At 34.1% G+C, this 21,479-nt stretch overlaps 1 protein-coding gene and 1 long non-coding RNA gene across 2 annotated transcripts; one reads left to right on the plus strand and one right to left on the minus strand.

Annotated features, from left to right (window-relative positions):
* Positions 1 to 5,722: 5,722 nt before the first annotated feature.
* Positions 5,723 to 7,043, plus strand: LOC120329655 (uncharacterized). Its single transcript, XR_005567760.2, has 2 exons — positions 5,723 to 5,895; positions 6,807 to 7,043. It is a non-coding gene; the product is annotated as an uncharacterized LOC120329655 (long non-coding RNA).
* A 1,462-nt stretch (positions 7,044 to 8,505) lies between these two features.
* Positions 8,506 to 21,213, minus strand: LOC120329654 (methionine--tRNA ligase, cytoplasmic-like). The gene is made up of 22 exons (XM_039396376.2): positions 21,046 to 21,213; positions 20,458 to 20,521; positions 19,620 to 19,815; positions 18,836 to 19,027; positions 17,963 to 18,067; positions 17,381 to 17,478; positions 16,696 to 16,812; positions 16,184 to 16,289; positions 15,833 to 15,930; positions 15,652 to 15,756; positions 14,937 to 15,033; positions 14,471 to 14,545; positions 14,200 to 14,370; positions 13,297 to 13,389; positions 12,836 to 12,956; positions 12,075 to 12,158; positions 11,442 to 11,571; positions 10,815 to 10,946; positions 10,540 to 10,644; positions 9,884 to 10,070; positions 9,244 to 9,411; positions 8,506 to 8,826 (listed from the first exon to the last, which is right to left on the minus strand). Exons 1-22 carry the CDS (start codon positions 21,146 to 21,148, stop codon positions 8,665 to 8,667), a joined length of 2,709 nt encoding a protein of 902 aa, XP_039252310.2. The 5' UTR covers positions 21,149 to 21,213; the 3' UTR covers positions 8,506 to 8,664.
* Between the last annotated feature and the right edge of the window lie 266 nt (positions 21,214 to 21,479).

Raw genomic sequence — 21,479 nt, forward strand, 5'->3', positions numbered from 1 at the left:
TACTTCAACACCCAAATCAATGCATATATGTACCACTACAACACTGATATAAGTACACGTTCTCTTATAACTTGTGCATCTTCAGTATGGAAAAGTATTCATTAATCATTATTATTTGCAATGAACTTATACTGGCATAACTGTTGAACATAGCAGCTTCACCTATCAATATAGGATTGGATTAACATAATTATTCCTGGGAAGAGGCCGATGAGAAAGCTTAATCATATGGCGAACAACGGCATCTCGTCCGGTTACCAGTCCATGTCGTGTATGGGATTAGTTAGCCAGTTATTTGTTTTCAGATACATGGACTAGCGGAAGAAACAGTAACCGACCAGCAGTTATGTTAACCACCCTACCGCAACGATGAGCCCAGTAACACTTTCGCACATAATTCACCTCGCATGTGATTCAAACCTTCTAACCCCCACAGGGCAATCAGAGGTGCTGTGGCGAGCGAATTCCTAACACTACTGCACTAAGCACAATGTGCCTATACATGTGTAATACCTAAACACCAGGAAAACAGAGAAAATCTATTTTGCTATCTCCCATCTTCTCTACCTATGAATTTCATGCACCCGGAACGAATAACTGGTAGACTATCTCCAAACCTGACATGAACTGTTACCCAACCGATAGGCAGTGCTTCGGCACCTTATGATTAAGTCATCTTATAGACTTACTGCTCCACCAGGCTAAATATAATAATAATCTGACACTAAATATACAATGAAATATTCTTACTAAAAAAGCAATCATCAAAACATTAAGTGGTCATTTTGGTGTCACCCTTCAAAACAAATTTCAAAAAGAGGCTACCACACACAGACATTGTAAAATTAGTCTTTTTTGTATACATCAGCACTATAGACGGGTAAAATTCAACATTAGGTAAAAATTTACTTGGAAATGCCAGTAATTGCCGTATCATATCAACGAAAGTCAACCTCAAAATAGGAAAGTAAATTACCTAAATCAAATTTTACTACAAAATTTCACTGAATTTACTAAGTCTTTTCCGAGTGTGGTATTTCTAAATAAAGACGGAAATTAAACAGTTTACTGATAACTGCACTCATTATCATCAGGTAAGCATTGTAAATTTCGCTATGCTAAATTGCAATTCCCAGCAAAAACTACATCGCGTTATGGACAAGATCATTTATTACCGTACTTCGACTAGCCTGTCTGCCTTGTGGCGTCGCTACGGAACGTTGTGAACAAGCTGCGCGTCTATTAAAGCCTGGTATGGTGAACAAACAATTATCGGGCGAGTTTCCCCCAGAAATTCCAATGTCTTTTTTGATTTAGAACAGCTAGAGTTGCACAATTTCGTTTCGAAATCCCACAAATTGCAGCTCAAGCTTACGAATAAAGGCATTTTTAGACGACGAGGTGGACAGAATGTCCGCCCGTAGTCACGTGATCTGACAAACCCTCATTTTCGACGCAATGGATGCCGTTTCTAATTGTTGGTTTAGTCGTTTATTATGGTACCTTATCGCAAGCCTAAGATTTTATTGCAAGTTTACAATTTGGAAATTTAGATTTGTCTATGAAGGCATTGTTTTTTTAACATTTCATAAACAAATATTGCGTTTACTTGCGGTATAAATATAAGCTTGAAAAAAGATGGCAACCGAAATAGACTGTTAGCAAAAACGTATGCTTAACTGGAATTTTTCCGTTTCCGTCTGGCATAATCTTAGATAAAATTTACAATATGGTGTTATGAATCTCAAATTATTGTGGCAGAAAATTTAAACGTTCTTGTATATAAACCAAGCACCTCGGTCAGTCCTTGTAAAACTATGAAAAGCTTTGCCATATATATCTACTAGTTAGCTGCCTTTCAATTTCTGTAGTTGACCTCTAGAATTTCACTTCAATTCCCAAATTTTAACATTTTTGTTTTGTTTTTGTAACTCTGAAGGCAGTGTGTATATGAATATATTCATTTTTTTTCCTTAAATTTCTTTTTAAATTTCTTAATCTGAGTAGAACAGCCGCTAGTTTTCATTTTATGTCTCTGTGCGCTTATCAAAATAGCAACACTTGTCGATACCATTTCCATGCTATAAGTTTTTCTTAAACATTCTCCCAGATAATGAAATTTCCGCCCACCTAGCTGTTTCCTTGACACACTTGCTTGTATTTCCATAATCTTCCGTAAACATATATAGAAATCTTTTAATAAAATAGTATGAGGAAAAAATATGACTTTGAGACCCCAAGTAGGGTTTCTTTACCCAGTGACGTTTTTGCTTATTTAATTCTTTGAAACCGTTTTTTATTTCAAATTTTCGACAATCGTACATTATAGTTTCATCGTTTTACTATTTGGGCAACTGACAAAATTCGCCTAAAGGGTGCAAAAGTTTTGGAATAAATTATATTATTAGTAATTAAAATAGTATTTCATGACTGAACGCATCTTATAGTGAGAACCATACAAGACAAAATTGAAAACATTGGAAGCCTGTCATGAATGGAAGCTTATTTCAATGGGAATGTTTGAAATTAATGGATGAACCAATGTTACATAACAAAAGGTACAAGACGCACCCGAGAGGAATATTTTGCTTCAAGCTTCAACTTCAATGATTGAGCATTTTGACTTATGTTAGAGAGAAGGTGGGATTTTATTATTCCTCATCATTCGTTAGAATGGTTATATTAACAAGTGGGATAATGCGGCTTTATCATGTATTGCGTGTCACTAGCTTGTTTCCGGTTGCTAGTCCAGGTCGGGTATGATGATGATAATAGCTGTAGTAGATAAATGGATGTATACGATAGAAAAATAACATTTAAACCACATAACATGCTGAGATATTCATCCGCAGTATTGGAAGATGCGAACCCGCGCATGAGAATAAGCAGGGGAGATAGATAAGCCCATCGTTTTTCTAACGCTGGATAGAAGGAGCCGACTGCCGACAATATTCCAAAGTGAAAAAAAGTTTCTTCCGTAGGAGCCACAAACCCATAGCACAACCTATATATAGCGAATCGTAGCATTTCGTTTATTACCAGTCGGGTCGGGTATTAGAATAGATACTATATGCTATATCTTGCATTGAGTAAAGTTATATAAACTTGGGCAGTCGAAGTTATGATCTATCACATTGACCAGATAAAATTAGAGTCGCGGGTTACCTATGCTAGTTCACGTGACAAGTTGCGAGACAACTCGGTTTCTGAGGCACCCGAGCCCAGTCGAGTCATGTAGACAATCTTGTCATCAAAAGTGAATATACATAAATTTCTGTTGATTTCGTTTCGTAAGCAATAAACAATGACACGCTCGCTTCTGGAACAGCCTCTGAAATTCTCTCAATGCAACATCTCGTTACCATACTGGAGACTCTTCCAAAACATTTTCGGGAGACTGATACAGGTACTGGTAAGTTACCGGGGCGTTCAGGATACCTTCGTTCAGGATACCTTATTATTTTCGGGGAATTTATGTGAAAAGATCTCGTTATGGATTTCGTGTCCATATATTTGAGCTTAGCTCTCTTGTTAGTTATGTAATAGTTCTGAATTTTTAAAGTAAGCAAAGTCAATAAGTTTTGTCGTTTTGCACGTATTTTCGTACATAATAGTCCTATTTAGTAGGGTAGACGATAAACCTAAATTTAGCATTTTTTATTGAAAATTATCTTCAATGGGAATCCCATGGGGTGGGATGGGACAGAAAAATATGCCACATGGACAAGTTCGCCGATAGAGATACGCCAATATTTCAAAAAGTAGATATATATAATATATATATTGCTGATATTCCGATACAAATACTAGGTAATTTTTATTACCTTAAGTGTGCAGGGCAAACGGGTTCAAACAATATCAATGTGAGCACTGTTCATAGTGCACAATATCTCAGCTTGAAAAAGAGATATTCCAAATAATAAGAAATTGGTGTTTGTGATCCAGATACATTAATTAATTCAGATGCATTGTGTACCGACGCTAGTAGTTTTGGTGTTCAATTAGAAAACTACTTTGGCTACTATGGATAATAAAATAAATGAATATTTACTTATTCTATATCAAACTGATACATTAATTTGCGTGCGTAGGATTTTTTGCTAATGAAACGTCGTATTTTGTATTTTACACATTGGAAAAATTCAGTAATATTCGATTGATATATTTCTTCATAATTACCATGTAATATATATTCAAAATGTCAATATAAAAATTTATCATCGAAAATGGCCAAATTAGTCGAGCTAGTTTGGCTGATAAATAGCTAAAAACTGACAAGAATCCTATTCCTGTTTCTTCTCGCGGAGGTGTCGCTCAGAGTTAACGAGGCAAATTCCGCGAACATGATACCTCACCGCAAAAATAATTCAACATCCGTATTTTAACATACTTTTTAAAACATTCTGGATAAGATTAAAAAGCTAACTATATCGGAAATATCGGTCTTCATTTAGCCGATACCGATACGGCCAAATATGAGAAGATGGAAATTTTACATTTATCCAATAGGAGAGCAAAGCCGATGTGGTGACTCAATCATATGGCGAACCACGTTGTACCGGCCTTACCAATATATGTCGGATGTAGGTATAGTTCACCAGTTACTCGTTTCATACTTGATAACTAAGGAATGAGCCATAACCGACCAGTGGTTACGTGAACCATTACGACGTCGGGTAGTCCATGATCCTTATGCACATAATTATTCCCCACAGAATCATAACCTGCAAGCCCGTGTATGGTATACAGAGGTGCGATGACAAGCGTGTTCCTAACGCTTTCCACAATGCTATTTTCGAATCAAAATACGAACTAAATTATGTTATCTTTGCTGAGAATAAAGTAACGAAGCAGTGTGATATAAAACTATCATTGCAAAAACATTGCATAGCCATAGCACATGCATGTAGCATTTATGCTCAATGAATGGTACTAACGACTAAGTGTTCAGACTAGGGTTACCATATCTGACGAGACGCTATCCCTGACAAATTTATATGAGTCATGTTCACCATTTTTGCGAATAAAACACTTTTATCATGGTATGAATGCCGGATAGATCCAAGTACATAGCTGCTGACGCTTACCCTTCAGTAAAGCAAATGAGAAACAAAACGAAAAGAGTAAAATTAGTTACGTAAATCGATTTACAAATGATACTCTCTCTCTCTGACTACGCATGTTTTCCCGAAGATCTAATGGTATTCAACAAAGTCTTGTTAGACTCTAAAAATCTCAAAGCATTCTTCACAAGGCAAATCTTTAAAGTTGTACTTAATCGTTGAAATTCATTCCATTGTCTCGAATTTGTCACTTTAGTTGATGAGGAAGTTCCTCGTACTGCATTGAAATGTTTATCAGAACGGAGATCTGGAGATGTGATTGTAAATCAGCAACACCTTTGTATGGAATGGAAAAAATGTTCCTGGTTAGCAAACTAACCATTCTTATTATTATTCCTTCATCTCATCAGTAACTTTGCATTTTCGCATGGGCATTTTCACAGTAAAGAGTTGCAAAGTTTAATCTTTACCTAAACAAATTTCACCGTAAAAAATTGACTTTTGCAAAATTCAAAAGCTATATAAAATGAATCAATAAAAAATAACCGGACATCTAAGCATTTTTTAACATTCCTCTCTGACAAAAATTCGTTCACTAAAGTCCCGGACATGTCTGGGAAAAACCTGACGTATGGAAACCCTAGTTCAGACTCCATACACATGGCTAAAATTATCGAAGCGTGCATTGCCGATCGCTAGCGATTCCTCTTCCACCTGAACGGGCTCAAGTCTGCTCAGGTTGTTTACGACTGTTTTATTATCTACTTTAATCGTGGGTGAAATCTTCCACGAGACTCGTTTTTCGAGTTTATAAAAGGAGATGAGGCCTAAGGTAGGTGTATTAATTTATGTAATTGATTATTTTTTGTTTCATAAAAAGTATTTTGTCCTTATAAATGTGGGTACGTTGTCGCCATCTTCGAAAGTTATATTTGTGGTCCGATTAGTATAATTTAATTCAGTCTGATCTTGGTGTGACATTTTTTAACTAGATACAATACAATCTAGTGGGGATTTTAAATAGGTTTCGATAAATCTGCTCATCGCAGAATTGGGCCTGTACCTGACGCAGCATGGGCACTTTGCGGTCTGGCAGTTGTGGCATATCTCAGTACAAATGGATGAAAGGACGATTACGCTGCAGTTATTTTAACTAGATGTAATTTATAATCATTGTCCGTTTTTTGATATTTTTGTCTGTCCCTCTGCTAGTTCTGTAGTTGATATTCTGATATTATAGAGTTTTTTAGAAAATACATAATGAAGTCTGAAAATTCTGAAATGAACTTGTGCTTAACTTAAATTGCAAATTTAACTTGAAATAGACTTGTGTTACTTACAACCGCTCTGCAACTAATGGTTTCTGTGCTTAATTCAGTATCATATTATTCATATTTCAAGTTGACCATATCTGCAGAACTGTGTAGCTTCACAAAATAAGTTCATGCTTCTCGCCGTCACATTTTCTTGGTGCAATGGTCTCGTTTTTTACTTGACAGCTTGGCGACATTCTGGCCTCACTGTATCATTTTCCAGCATTCCATGGTATCACTGTTGTCAGTCTGTTACTAAACACGTGTTAAAATATTGTTCATAATATTTGGTGCTATTTTTCATACACAAATCAAAAGGGGGACAGATTGTATCATAACTTTATTGAATAGCATTCCTATAGCTGTATAGATATACTGGCTTTGATTGTTTTACTTTGAACTGAAAAACTAAAATAATTTTTGTTTTAAGTGGAGAAAGAAGCGCATGAGGAGATTGAAGCGTAAGCGACGAAAGATGCGACAACGATCCAAGTAGGCGGATCATCCACAACCGTGCCAACCTTTGATAAAGACTTATTTTGTCATCAAAAACAACAAATTCCGGAACACTGGACACATTGATGCAAGCTATATTTCATAGAAAAGCGAGCTTGGTCTAATATTGCAGGTTGCTCTGTCGTGAATATAACAAAACAAAAAAATTTCAGTTCTGTTTTTGTCTTTATTCGCCACAACGAATAAATACAGATGCTAGTGGGTTCTATAGGAAATAAGTCCGGTCATTGATTCTCGCCTACTGACTTAGGAATAGATCAATGCGACTTGAAACCTGCGATGTGACAAATTCAGGAATGGTAGTGTTTATATGAATTTGCTCAAGCCCATTTTTATTAACTCCAAGAGTCTTAAGAATTTTCATCGGTATGATTGTTGCTTATGTGGGATAATGACAGTTTTTTTTTCACAAGAAGCGTGCTCGAATTTTATTAAGGTGCTGCATTCAGAAAGATACGAGAAAAATAGGTGGTTTACTAGGTACCTTGTTTTGCAATCTGAATATAGTAAAGGAATGTACATAATTGAATTAATAATGTTGGCTGGCACCTTTTTGTGCGAGATGGCCAATTAGAAGATCAAAAGTTCTTGATAACATGCTCTGGCAAGGATGGGACTGCAATTTTAGATGGTTCTAATTTATCAGTGTGTACCACTGTGCTCCCACAGTTTGTGTAGCGGGTTAGGGTTAGGTCATGATTTTATTCCTATTACGAGTTTGGGGACTGTCTGTGTTAGGCGAGTGAGTATCCGCCAGTGCATAGGTTTCAGTCCGTTTTCACAGCTCTATGTAAAATAGGCGAACGAAATCAGTCATCCCCATATTGGTGCACATACTTCTAGGTCGCCCAATCCACTACTTGAGTTGCAGGGAGGGGCAGAATTTTTTGATGTATTTGACTCACGGCGGGGTGACGAGGCTCTCCATTGTACCAGTGACACAAATATTGCTAAGCTACCTCGGAAAACTTCCTCTTCACAATGTCTAAGACCTTCATCTCATGGAGAACCGCTTGTTCCTGTTGATAAGGTTTTTGCTCATTTTGCTGAACTGAATTTTGGTTCAAAACCACTTCATGGGTTTCCGCTTATCAAAGAAAGTTTATTACCCAGAACCTACTGTATTTTCACCTGTTTTTGACTCAATAATAAATCAGAGTAGAATGCTTCTACTCTGAGTCGAAGATTTTTACAGTGTGCTATTGCCATCAACACATTATTCTACCCGGTGGTGGTTCAGGGATTTTGCACAAACTCCTTATTGCTACAGATAAGACAATGACAGAAAATGGGTAACATGTATTGCAGCTAGTGTTGTTATAGACGGTTTGAAAGTTAGTTTTATTTAAAGTGTAATGCTAACGCAGTGGTGAGAAAACCCGTCGTTGGTGAGTTCGATACAAAAGAGATCCTGTGCTCAAAATTTTTTTTCCCACCTAACACTATAGATCAAGAGCAAAATGTCATCTTTAAAAATATTTCATTTCCGACCAGAAAGCTCAAGAACCTCATGTATTCTGCATAAACATTTGGAAAGCTGAATATCTTTGTTAAGCCCAGTCACCACCTGGTTTCCTTTAACCCCACAACACACCATGCCATAAATCACTGTATCACATTGCACTAACAAGTCTATATACTATCAAGTCGAACACAATAAATTCACCAATCATAAATTTTCTTGTTTAAAAACATCAGGAACATGCTTCATGGTTGTGATCCTTGTCAGGTAATCATGCTATTGCTGATACACAACTCCATTCAATGGACTCCTATTTTTTCTTCTTATTTTTCTTTCCTCCTATCTTTCCAGCATTTGGATCTTCTCCTTTGGCTAGAGCAAGTTGCCTCTTCAGTCCCAAAAGATCTTGAACAGCTTTATCAATGACAGCCTTCTCAAGTTTTTTGGACTTCATCTCACGAACACTATTACCCTGTATAATAAAATGAATACTCAGTAAACAGCAGATTGTTGCTGGACAACAAAGGCAATTAGGTAGTTGAAGGACTTTTGCTATGTCGATTTTAAGCAATAAAGATAAGTATAAAAGTCACCAGAGTATTAGGTCGTCTTCAAATTTTGATTCTAGAGTTTTCACAAATGAAAATATAGCCATAATAACTCATAATAACTGAGTAGCAGCCCTAATACCCATATCACTACATTAGAGTGTGTCTAATTTGATTATCAGCTGTTGTTAAACTAGACATGGAAATTGAACAAGCATAAGCGGTCTACACCAGTGATTCTCGAAGTGGGTGATATTGTCATTTTCGAAGGTCAAAATCATGAAATGAATAAAACAAGGAATGAATTTTCCAACTAATTCTATTATCTCCTATTCATGTACCTGCTCTGTGACTTTCTTTTCTAGTTCAGACACGTTAACGTCAGTTTTTACTGAATTATTTTGGGTTGGTAATTTTTCTTTATTCTGCTGCCCTGTTCCTTCACCACAAAAACGTTTTTTCAAACTGTCCATTTCAGCTTCATCCAATTTTCGGAACAATGGCGAAGGCTAAAAAATTAACTATTCCAATAAAACAGATAAATAATAATAGGATCCAAGCCATTGATGCAAAAATCTTCTTCACGTAAACAAGTTTTTTAGATGACATATTTATTAACAAGTCTCTGCACAACCGGTCACTAATATGTACCGGTAATGAGCTACCAGCATAGCCTGCCCAATTTATTCCACCATGGGTGAGGTGGTAGACATAGGATTTGAAACTTGTGATTTTGACCTGAGTTGCCATCATATTCAAGTCCAACTCATAAACCACTTGGTTATTGGTTCTTGTTTCACGTAGAATAAAAATTTGGATGTGAACACCAGTGCTACAATCTAACTTCAGATAGTCTGGAACTACCAAGTTAAATATTTTCACTTCGTTTTCATTAACAGTTTTGTGACTGAGAAGATCATTTTCAAAATGCATTCTTACAGTATTCAATACACAGTCATTTTTTAGTACATCAAAAGCTACCTTGTTTAATTTATGTCCTTCTGGTAAAAACTGGACAAATCTTTGAGGAAAGGTTGTTGTAAAATACGCTGGTGCATTCATTTGTTCCCAAATAATGCGAGATGTAGCAGGCATATATGGTTCAAGTAGAATTGAAAGTAGACATGATAAGTTGACACCTACAGAAGTCACAGTACCAGCTCGCTCCCTAAATATAAATCGACAAATTTTTTTGTGTGTGTCTTGCTAAAGCCATAAAAATAATAAATTGAATAGTTTCTTCCATCTGGTAGTATTGTGGGTCAAATAGTTTTATTCACTAAAATTATGGCTAGCAATAAATTTCCATCTTTGATGAGCTAAGTGTTTTGTTTTTACAGCGACTTCACGGAGAATGTTAAACCTAAATAATTTTACTTATATGACAAGCTTCTAGAACTTATCCTTTGAATTGCATACATTTTATAATTAGTAGTTTAAACGAAATTAATTTAACGAAATTTGAAACATTATAAGGCGAATTCTCCCAAAAGAGCATAAGTGATCTGAATTAGCTTACAGGCAGGACAATATGTCGATTATAGGAATATATAGATAATTAAGTTTGAATATTATTTAATGCTATATGGAATAGATGACGATCTGTGGGATTACAACCAATAATTGATTGTTTATACTTGTCTGTTTCATTTCCTTTAACAAGCTTCCATGGCTGATTTTCTTGAAAATATTGGTTTCCAAGTCTTGATATATTTAATATCTTCCGCAAATTTTCACGCAATCTAAAAAATATATAATGTAATTGTAGATTTGTAATGTTGCATTATGCTTATGATTGTGATACTGCGCAAACTACAGCAAGTGTACGATCAGATACAAAAACTAGGGAAGAAACACATGGATTCAGTCCATCATTCGTAGATACCTTTTACAATGATGAAAAAAATCCTACCTTATTCTATCCATGTCCGCAATATATTCATCAATTTCTCGATTCACTTCGGCCATCAACTCATAATCTCTGTCATTCAACACTACTTTTGGTAATATTCCGTTGAATGCTCCGGTAGTAAATTTCAAGGATCTGCAATAATGGTTTGCGTTTTTTACAGCAAACATTCAAACGTCCTTTGCTCTGAAATAGGCCCTGCACAAGCAGCCAATGCCTAAGTAACAAGCTGCCATACTTTGCAGAACTGGAACCCTTCCGCTAGAATATTACCTACTCATGTATTATTTACCCTATTTAGGTGGTGTGCATGAAATTTAAACTTGAGATTTCAACATTCAATGGCATCAGAATTAAATCTTACTCTTTAGCTTATGCTAGCGCAACCACGCAAAATATTACGCTAATCAATTTTTTGAAATAAAATCCAAAAGAATTAAAGATCAAAAGTGTAATTGCAAATAATATGCTGCTGTTTCAAATATCTGATTCATAATATCCCAAGTCGATCTAGCAGGAAACATTCTACACAAAATAAAATTTGGCAATAAAACAAATTTTCATACCCAGGTAAAACATACATTGTGAGTGTAATGAAAATGAAATCATACCATTATTGATCTTCATTACCTGTTTATAAAGTTTCCTAGATTATTCAATAATTCTGAGTTATTTTTCAACATGAAGTCATTCCAACTAAAAACTGTGTCTTGACTTTCTGGTCTGACATATAACAGATAAAATCTCCAAATATCAGCATCTGTATAAAGACAATGCAATAACAGAGATATATACATATATTAGGAGTTTTAAACTACTAAGAGTAACCTATATTTACCATTTTGAGAAAATTTGACAAAAGTTAATAGCTGAGTCATTAAATGGAATTTGGCCATGTTTTTACTGATACTAGAAGTCGAAGTCCCATATTCAGACTCAGCGTAGTAGGAATTTCAGACTTTCATTGGTAATAATTGAAGGTAAAATTTCCAACAGAAAAGTAAAAAGCACTAATTTGACTAATTATGTTGAATATGCAATTACAGCTGGCTTGCATACACTTTAAGTTTATGTACCGGTAATCATATTAAATTTTTCAGAGTTGCAGTAGGAACCAAAATTTCATTTATTCCTCGTATTGAGTTTTTCGGAGATGTGGTAGGAGTCGATAATTTCTTCTTACAAGTGTTGGAGTCAAAATTTTTTGTCAACCAATAGTCGAATCAAAATTTTTTTCCCAATAAATCACCAAATGTATCATACCAATTCCAGTATCTTTCGCATGATTTCCGAAAACTCCAACACCCCTGCTTTTTGAGAATTTTCCATCTTCATAATTCAAATACTCTGTAACATATTACCTTAGCTATTATTCTTTCAAAGATATGTCAGCAGATGACTTAATTTAAGACAAGCAAGGAATGAAAGGATTATAACATTTCATCAACTGATTAAAATAGGATTTACAGAAACCCTCCAAAATGGTGTGCATGATAATTGCAAACTGAATTACTTAATAGACCAGATTTTTTTTATAGGTGTTTTAATACAAATAAACTTCATTTATGATGCATAATTTCATTTGTTAGCTGGTAGTTGAATTAGCTTGCTATGGTAACCACTGATACAATAGCACAGGTTCTTGGGTCAGTTGATAGTCATAGTCACAAAATTCTGCCGTTTTATACAGAAAGATTTATTTTATTATGAAAGGTATTCTCAATATATTCATAGTACTGGTAATTTAAATACGATATAAAATAGGTTTCCCATATTTATCCTGAAGAGAGGAAAGTTGATAAGATGTCTTAACCATTTGGTGTACCACGGTCTCTCATCCGGTTACCAGACCATGTCAGGTATAGAATCAGTTAGCTAGTTTTTTGCTTTAGATGCAAGAACTTGATGGCAGAGGAAGCCATGACAAACCAGTGGTTCGTGAACCACAGTACAGCGGCGCGGAATCCAGCAATAATCTTTCTCCGGAATATAGAAAATCTTAAATTATAGTAGGAATACAATACCTGTGGCATTTAGATTTGAAACGAGTGTGTATTTGTCACTCGTACCCATTAGACAAGATGGAAATATAACTGAATGAAACGGCACATTATCCTTTGCCATGAAGTTGTAAAGTTCAACATTCTAAAATTTGAAAAAAAAAAATAAAATGATAAAAGTTGATCCACAAAAGTGAAGTGGACAGTGGTCTAAAAGTCATTGCAGTGGGTCAAGCTATCTTAGTGTCAATTCATGGCCCATTAGGCTCCGAACATGGACCTTTATAAGCAATTATTGATATTATATGATATGAAAGGAGTTTCTATGATTGGAAGGACTGGAATCTGGAAGTTTATTATGCCCTGGGTGAGGTGGTGGGCATGGGATTCGAACCAGAGACGTGTAGCTTATGAGCCACCATAGTTAAGTGAACATGTAGCATTATACTTCTATGCTATTAATCTGTGCTATTTATGATAATTACCTCAGGATTTTTCCACCATTTCTCCCAGTCTTTTGTATAATTCGCGGTTATTGAAATATAACCAATAGGTGCATCAAACCAAACATAGAAAACCTAGGAATAAAATATGAAAACGTTAATAAAAATTTCATTTTAATGATACAGCATTTGCAATTACTATTTACTATTGTAATGAAAACAAAAAATATCATAAAATCAGATATTTGAACTGGCATGAAACATCAAAGTCTTGGGTGTGAATGATCATAGTTTGGCGATTTTTTATGAAGCTGTGGGTCATTCATTTAACATTCGGGATGAACTTTAGTCATCGTCACATTATCATATTATAGCGGACCATAAGGCACACCGGGTTTTAATGCGCACCGTCAACAAATTTCCTAGATTAGGGTTTTGTCCATACATAAGGTACACCACACTATAAGCCTCAATGGTTTTGAGGCCCTAACCAAGCTCATTAAACAAAATGGTTATTATATTTGATCCAAAGAAAACGTAAAATGGTAGTTTGTTTATGAAAAATTAATTGATTTAAAGTATAAGCAATAAAGCACTACCTGATCAATACATTAGTAGACGCATTGGTTTATAAAGCGCACGATCCATTTTTGAAAAAAAAAGGGCTTAAAGTACGCCACTTATGCAGTACTAATAATGAATAACTGTTTTTGTGAATCCCATTGTATTCACAAATCTTTTTTTAATTATTGAAACGCTACCATAAACCTTATTTTTTAGGCAATTTTTTGTGCCTGTTTTTACTTTTCAATACCCAACAGGTGGTGCCATAGCGAAAACACTCAATACTCAACAGTAAATATATCATCTCAATATAAAATTGAAAAATTGTTGCAACAAGTAATTGTATATTCCTAAGTCATGCTGCCAGTAAGTAACAATTACCTTGTCTGTATATCCTTCCAGAGGCACAGGTGTTCCCCATTTCAGATCTCTAGTTATGCATCTTGGCTTGAGACCATCTCTCAACCAAGATTCTGTTATCATTTTTGCATTTGCTGTCCAACCCACATTTTCAAATGACTTCTTGAGATGTTCACGAAGTTTAGGTTCAAGCTGTAAAAAAGTAGATATATTTCATAACTAGAATATGGATTCATGGTAGAAATATGGTTAACATTATACATCAAAAATAAAAAAAATAAATAGGCAATACCTTTGGCAAATCCACGAAAAGATGTTGAGAGGATCGAACTTCAGGTGGAGCACTACACATTTTGCATTTTGGATTCTGTCGAATATATGTAAACACAGTAAAAAAACTGACAAAAATATTTGGTATGAAATATATATCGTTACTAATAGCCAAGAAATCCCCATGTATGAATGGTCATTCCTGGTATATTAAATATTCTAGAGATATATTTACCTGGAATACCTGTAAAAAACCTGTAAATTTTTCGATTTTAAAGTATCAAAAAGACATAAAACAATGTTTTATCTGAATTTTCAACTTTGTTGGTGTTTGATTAGACTGGTTTGGCGAAGTAGCAATCAACAATGTTGAAATTTTAATGCTTACTTCTACCTATTAGCAAATAATCAAGCTTTGACAAAGGTGTCCATCTCGCCACAATATTATTATATTTTCGAATTTATTGGGAAAAAATAACAAAACCCACCTTCAATTCAACAGCATTGATTAGTTTACCACACTTATCACATTGATCACCACGAGCATCCTCATATGTACAGAGTGGACATGTTCCTTCCACGAACCTTCAAAAGAAAATTGGCACTTACGCAGATTCGAATATTTTGTTAGGGCAATCCATGACAGATTTGTAGGTCAAGGTTAGATACAGATGAAAACTTAATGTTCATCGCTGATTGGTCTGCAAAGACTGTTTTGCGCTCTCAATGTGGACTAGCAAATTTGACACTCTAGGAGAGTTGATAACTTTAGATTGAATGACCTGTCTGACCATTCACAAACTACCCATTCCTGTCTGAATAGTCAACATAGTTAGGAAACTACTAAAATCATTTAACTAGCCCGCCCATAATCGCAACACTTGAAAAATTACATGTGTAAATAATTGGCTCGAAAATATATACCATGTATGGGTGAATCAATACAGCATACATAAATTTCTTAATTATTCAACAAAAATGAAGAAAATTTATTTAAGATTTGAAATTCTGTTTGTGTCTGATGGTACTCAAACATTTAGTAATCTAGGACACTTTGCACGACAGTTAATTTTATCTAAAATATGTTCCAAATGACCTGAATTCTATTTTTTGGTTACCCTGTATATAATCTATAATGCACATCTTTGACTTCATCAAAAACTCAAGCTCAAGTCCAAAAATCTTCAGCAAAAAAAGTCTTACCTGTCAGCTAGGAATCGATTGCACTGAGCACAATATAATTGCTCAACAATCTGTGGTTGAAGATATCCATTTCTATGAAGGTGCCAAAATATGTCTTGCGCAATACTAGAAATAATTGATAAATAATGAAAGAGAAAGGCTAGAATTTTTTTCTAACTGAAAATATTTATTTTCATCTTACACAGTCTGTTTTTTTGTTGTTGTCCTTCCAAAATAATCAAAATCAATGTTAAACCAATCATAAACCTCACAATGCAGTTTATTGTATTTGTCACAAATCTATAAAATGAATGCAACAATTGTAGAATCCATAAAAACGAAATGAAATTGCAAGACTAGATGCTAACTATTCCAATTTTTAATCCCAAATTTAAGTACCGGTAATAATTTTGGTTGAGTCAAAGTATACAAGCACCATTAAAATATGAAGAAAGTTAGGCCCCCAAAATAAGGACATTTTGTACTAGCCCCATATCTAGCGTGAAAAACCATACAATACTAATCAGACTACAAAGTTTGCTTGAAGAGTTACCTGCTGAGGGGTCACTCCTTCCTGTGCAGCCTTTGTTTCAGTAGCTGTTCCATACTCATCCGTTCCACAAATGTACAAAGAATTCCAATGTCTCAGACGACAGTATCTTAAAATCAAATAATGAATTATTTTTATTTCAAATCAATAACTTGTGTGGATATACTCCATACTTCCCACAACTAAGTCAATCTTATATGAAGCAGTGTTTCATGCACAAAAATTTAAAACTGAGCTGAAAAATTCGAAAAAATGAATCTGACATGGACTGGAATTCGTTTGACCTCAAGACTGCACCTATGTAGCAGTAGACCCCACGCTGTAAAAACATCAAAATTTATTCGTCATAGTAATTATGAAAGTATGTACGGTAACTATGACAAAATCAGTTTGTTGAGTCTTGAGTTTTGCATGACATTATTGAAGTCTGAGTCGGGTATCAATTTTCTTGACTCCGCAGACCTACTCAAAACAGTATTACAAGAAATATCATGTGGCATGAAAAAATATATCACCGGGAGAACACGTCAGCACTCAATACACATCCAATTATATTTCCCAAGTGAGGAATGTTGTTTACATATGGCAGGGCACTCGTAATGAGTATGTTCCTCTTTCCAGGTTGAGGCAATCTGAAAACAAAAATAAAAGAATAGTGATGATTATTAATTAAAGGAACAACAATAATACACATTTTACATTCAGACTCATTACATTCATTGGTCATATTTGATAATATTGCATAAATAATAGGAGTACGGTAATTAGTCTTGACGATGTATTCGTGAAATTTATAACACATTATTAACACGACAAGTTTTTGGCAGTATCATGATTTCATGAACACCTGTAATTTGTGCCGGTTGCCAGATAGACATATTCTTGCCAATGGCAAAAAATCCAAATAAGAAGGACAAACAAAAATGTATATGTACTTTGATTAAGGATTCTTACGATAAAACGCGAGCATAGCCCTGGCCCTTGACTAATCTACTACGTATACTCTTTGTATTTGTAAGATTTAATTTATTGAGACTGAAAAAATAAAATTATCTTCAACAACCCGATTCGATTGTTGACTGGCAATTTTAGGGTAAAATATATCAATTTTTATGTTTGTCATCAACAAGAAAAAAAAAATGTGGCCTTTGCTGTGAAAACCCACCCCTGACTCAAAAATTGTCTACAATAAAAATTTACATAGGATGTTGCCGGTCATGGTGTTTGATTCCTTTTGTTCCTTTATTCCATGCTAATTTTGCTTCATCAATTTCTTTTTGAGAAATTTTTTCCACTTCCTAAAACATAGGAAAGTAATGTAACGTTTCGCGCACCGCACACCATTCAAAATATGCATGTAGCATATTTCCGCGGACCGCACATTTTTGATTGTGAGCCGCATTGTATATATGCTTCTGCAGAGCCTTGTTTAGAGAAACAGGCGATAAATGCATTGTTTAAAAATTAACAGAGATTATTTATCCATTGATTTCCGATTTTTCAACTACAGTGAATTTCACAACTATCTATCTGTGTGTCTGGATAGATATATAAAGAAGGAAAAGGGCCCATACCAAGAAAACAAATTAAGACAAAATTTAATATACTAAAAATATTTAAAATTAAAATTGGAACACTTTCAACCACTATAGACTATTCTTAAGATGAGTTGTGTTAGGTTAAATTTATCAGTCATTTTGAATATAGTAGTTCACGATAAATTATCTGTAACTCAGCTATCATTATTAATTACAGAACCCTAGAAATAAGACAAAATATTACCTTGTTTATTTCGCCGGCTGAATTGTTTCCATGAGAATTCATTTCAGATGAATGATATGATTGAGTTACTTTTTGAGATGATTTAAACACAGCAGAGAAATAAGACTGAAATGAATCATAGAAACATAGAAAATCATAGAAACACAAAACAAGTGAAACAAAAAACAATTTTAGTCAATTTTATGACAGAAAGATGTTTGTCTATGCAGCCCATGCTTGATGCATACAAGATAATGTTTATTTGTCTTCCATGACTATTTTTTGCCGTATCGGAAAGAATTTTGTTCGCCTGGGACAGAAGTCGGCAGAATTTTAAAATTGCCCAGTGTTGCGAGTCAAAATTTTAATTTAAATTGAAGGCAATCTCGACCTGAACATATCTGTACTTGGGAATAGCAAATGGCATAATATTGACATAATTGAATATACCGTACCCTTCCCTACACTCAACCAACACTTATTCCAACAAAAGGTCATAATAACGAAATATTAAAACCAGATATGACTGTGCAAATCAGCATACGTCTTGCTTTATATATACACTATATTCACCACTTCGTGAAAACCCCACACGACGTAGCATACTCAATAAAGCACGTTCACAAGAATAAGAAATGTCATCTTGTAACATTATTACACACTTGGCAATGAATATAGTAAATATAATCACGAACTAAATTCGTGTCACATTCAAGCAGTATATATACGGTAATGACCATGGTTATGTATGTCATGATAAATGGCAATATCCTATACTTTGGGAGGAAGCAGTAATAAAAAAGTAAAACATTGATGAAAAATTACCATTTCATGTGACAGCAATATTAGAGCATCCTAATTATAGCTTAATAATATCATGAACATTCATCTCACCTTGAAGTTGTCGACATATTGATCATTCTGACATATTTCATTTAATGCAGCAATAAAAAATGATGACTTCACGTGCTCAAGAATAAATGAGAAGAGAGATGGGTAATTTTTAGATAACTTCGCTGATATAGCTGATGATTGATAGAATACTGGATACAATATACAAGCAAACACACATTGGAGAACAGGATCCTAGACAATATAGGTTAAGAATGTTGAATTTTTCTTTACTTTAATTAAACAAAACAGCAATGATCTTATATATGTAGGCTACACAAAAGCCAATTGACTAATAAGGATAAAAATTATTAAATTCAAGCAAAATGTCAAAAGAATTAAACCAAATGTCATATATAGGTGTGCCCATTACACAACCCCACAAGAACAACAACATTTCCTTAATACAATCATCCATAGGTCAACTTTATGTCTAATGAAATTTCTGTTATTATTAAAGTTAAGGCGTTCAGGCAAATATTGTATTTATCTATTTACAATCACCAAAACATCAATATTTATTTCATATCTGATCATACAGACATTCAAAAAGCATAAAAATTGCTACTTTGGTAGGCGATCTCAGTGTTGTGCAATCTCACTGATTTTAGTTAGGGTTGAATTTAGTGAGAATGTCTTTACTTGTTCACATAATAATAATAATCTCTTTTATAGGGAAAAACAGAGCAGAAAGAAATTCTAAGTTTTTAAATTATTTTTTACATAATTTAATAGTTATACTCAATAGAACAAACATTATTCAAATTTTAATTATTTCAAATAAAACCTTTTGCAATCCATCTGATTTCCATGCCGACTCAAGTGTTGTTAAAGCAGTTTGCAAAATATTTTGAGAGTCCGCATTTGATTCATTAACACAAGCAGCAGCAATTAGATTTCTAAGGCAGTTATGTTCCCATTCTAACCATCGTAAAGTAGAAAATTGGTGTTTATATCCAGAATGATTGGTGTCGTAAAGATATCTAGAAATAAATAATCAATCCTGAAATTATAATTAAGTTTGTCAATATAGATTAATGTTTAAAACACAATTCCTTGTTAGAAACATTCCAATCCAATATTATTGTTGTTATTCATAGCAACATGTTAAAAAAGCAAATAAATGAATTTCGCCCATTTAAGCTTAAGATCTATTTTCAAAGCCTATTTACAGATGAGCCACAGATAATGATAGCTTTGATACATTGTGCATCACTACCTAATATTGTTTAGACATGTTTTATAATTTTTTTTGTTAATTAAATAGACAATGTTTTACTCTACTCAGTTATTGCAAAGAATATTTATGTGAGAGTAGCTGGTGTATGCCCAGTTAAATCCTTTTTTGTTATCTATTATAATCAACTGGGCAAGATCTCTGAGTTTCTTAAAATAGCAATTCATCTGATACAATAACTATTTTAATACAGCAATCACAAAATTAATGACAGGCACTCAAATCTGGAGATTTTGTCCAGCAAACTACAAGTAACATTATATCAACAACTAGTATTATAATAGAAAAGCACATATGTTAGTGGCATTAAAATTCCTTGAATGAAAGGCATACTTGCAGAGAACATAATAGAGTTTTTGTCCACCTAAAATATAATAGCCGTACTTACTTAACAACAGCATTCGCAGAAAAGAGTTTTGTTCCTGATGCAAGAGTGAAATTAAACACAGCACCTTGAAAATGAAAATTAAATTTTTTAAATATCGACAACGCAAAATGCAGATAGAAACTCCTTTCTCTCCCAAAAAGGCTGTGTATAAGCAGCCATTGCTAGATAAGGAGTTAGTTTAGTTTAGATAGCCTGCGTGAAATGGTGGGCATGATATTTGAACCCCTGATTTCAAACTGCGATGCCCTAACAGTCAAGTCTAACCATTCAACCACTAGGTGACCAGACCCACAAAATGAGTTAGAACAACTATGAGCACAACTATTTATATATCTTGATAATGATACGGTTTTACATATTTATCCCGGAGAAGTTGGAAAGCCAAAAGGAGGGCTTAATCATATGGCTTCTTGTCCGGCTACCAGTCCATGTCGGGTATGGTATTAGTTAGCCAGTTATTTGTTTCAGATGCATGGACTGGATGGTATGGTGAAATATGGTCTGACATAGCCAAAGTAGACACAATAATCTTAAAGGTAAGGATTCTTTAAAAGTGGATTATTTTAAACTTCAATTATGAACAATTACCATCAGATATTTTTGAAATTTTCACATCCTTCTTGAATACCTTGCATGCAACAACTGATTTCAATAACTCTGGTGAAACGGATGATTCAACATGATAAGCCATGGTGCTTTCTTAACAAATATATAACTATTTCCAACTGCAAAATTAATCTAAAAAATGCAAAATATGAATACATATACAAGTTGCTATTAATAATACTTCAAGTAAGAAAATAATATGAAATACTTTACCTATTGTTTGTTTACTTCAGCTTTCAAGTATCACATCACATTTATGTTTCAAAACTACGTTTAAAGAATATATATTCAAAGAATATCAACATAAAATATGATTCAAAAATACCAGACAATAAAGAATTTAATAAAACAATTTGACATGGCAATAATATGTATCACCTAAAAACATATACACTTTTATAAACTATGCTCTATCA

Source organism: Styela clava, chromosome 12, assembly GCF_964204865.1.
Source record: "Styela clava chromosome 12, kaStyClav1.hap1.2, whole genome shotgun sequence".
NCBI classification, from domain to species: Eukaryota; Metazoa; Chordata; class Ascidiacea; order Stolidobranchia; family Styelidae; genus Styela; species Styela clava.

What these genes read in the sequence shown, in the direction of transcription:
- LOC120329654 (XM_039396376.2), bottom strand. Translation starts at nt 21,148, where the DNA reads ATGGCTTATCATGTTGAATCATCCGTTTCACCAGAGTTATTGAAATCA. An exon ending in CAGCCGGCGAAATAAACAAG is followed by an intron (nt 17,479 to 17,962) that starts GTAATATTTTGT and finishes CCTATGTTTTAG; the next exon opens with GAAGTGGAAAAAATTTCTCA. An exon ending in GCGGACATGGATAGAATAAG is followed by an intron (nt 10,645 to 10,814) that starts GTAGGATTTTTT and finishes TATATTTTTTAG; the next exon opens with ATTGCGTGAAAATTTGCGGA.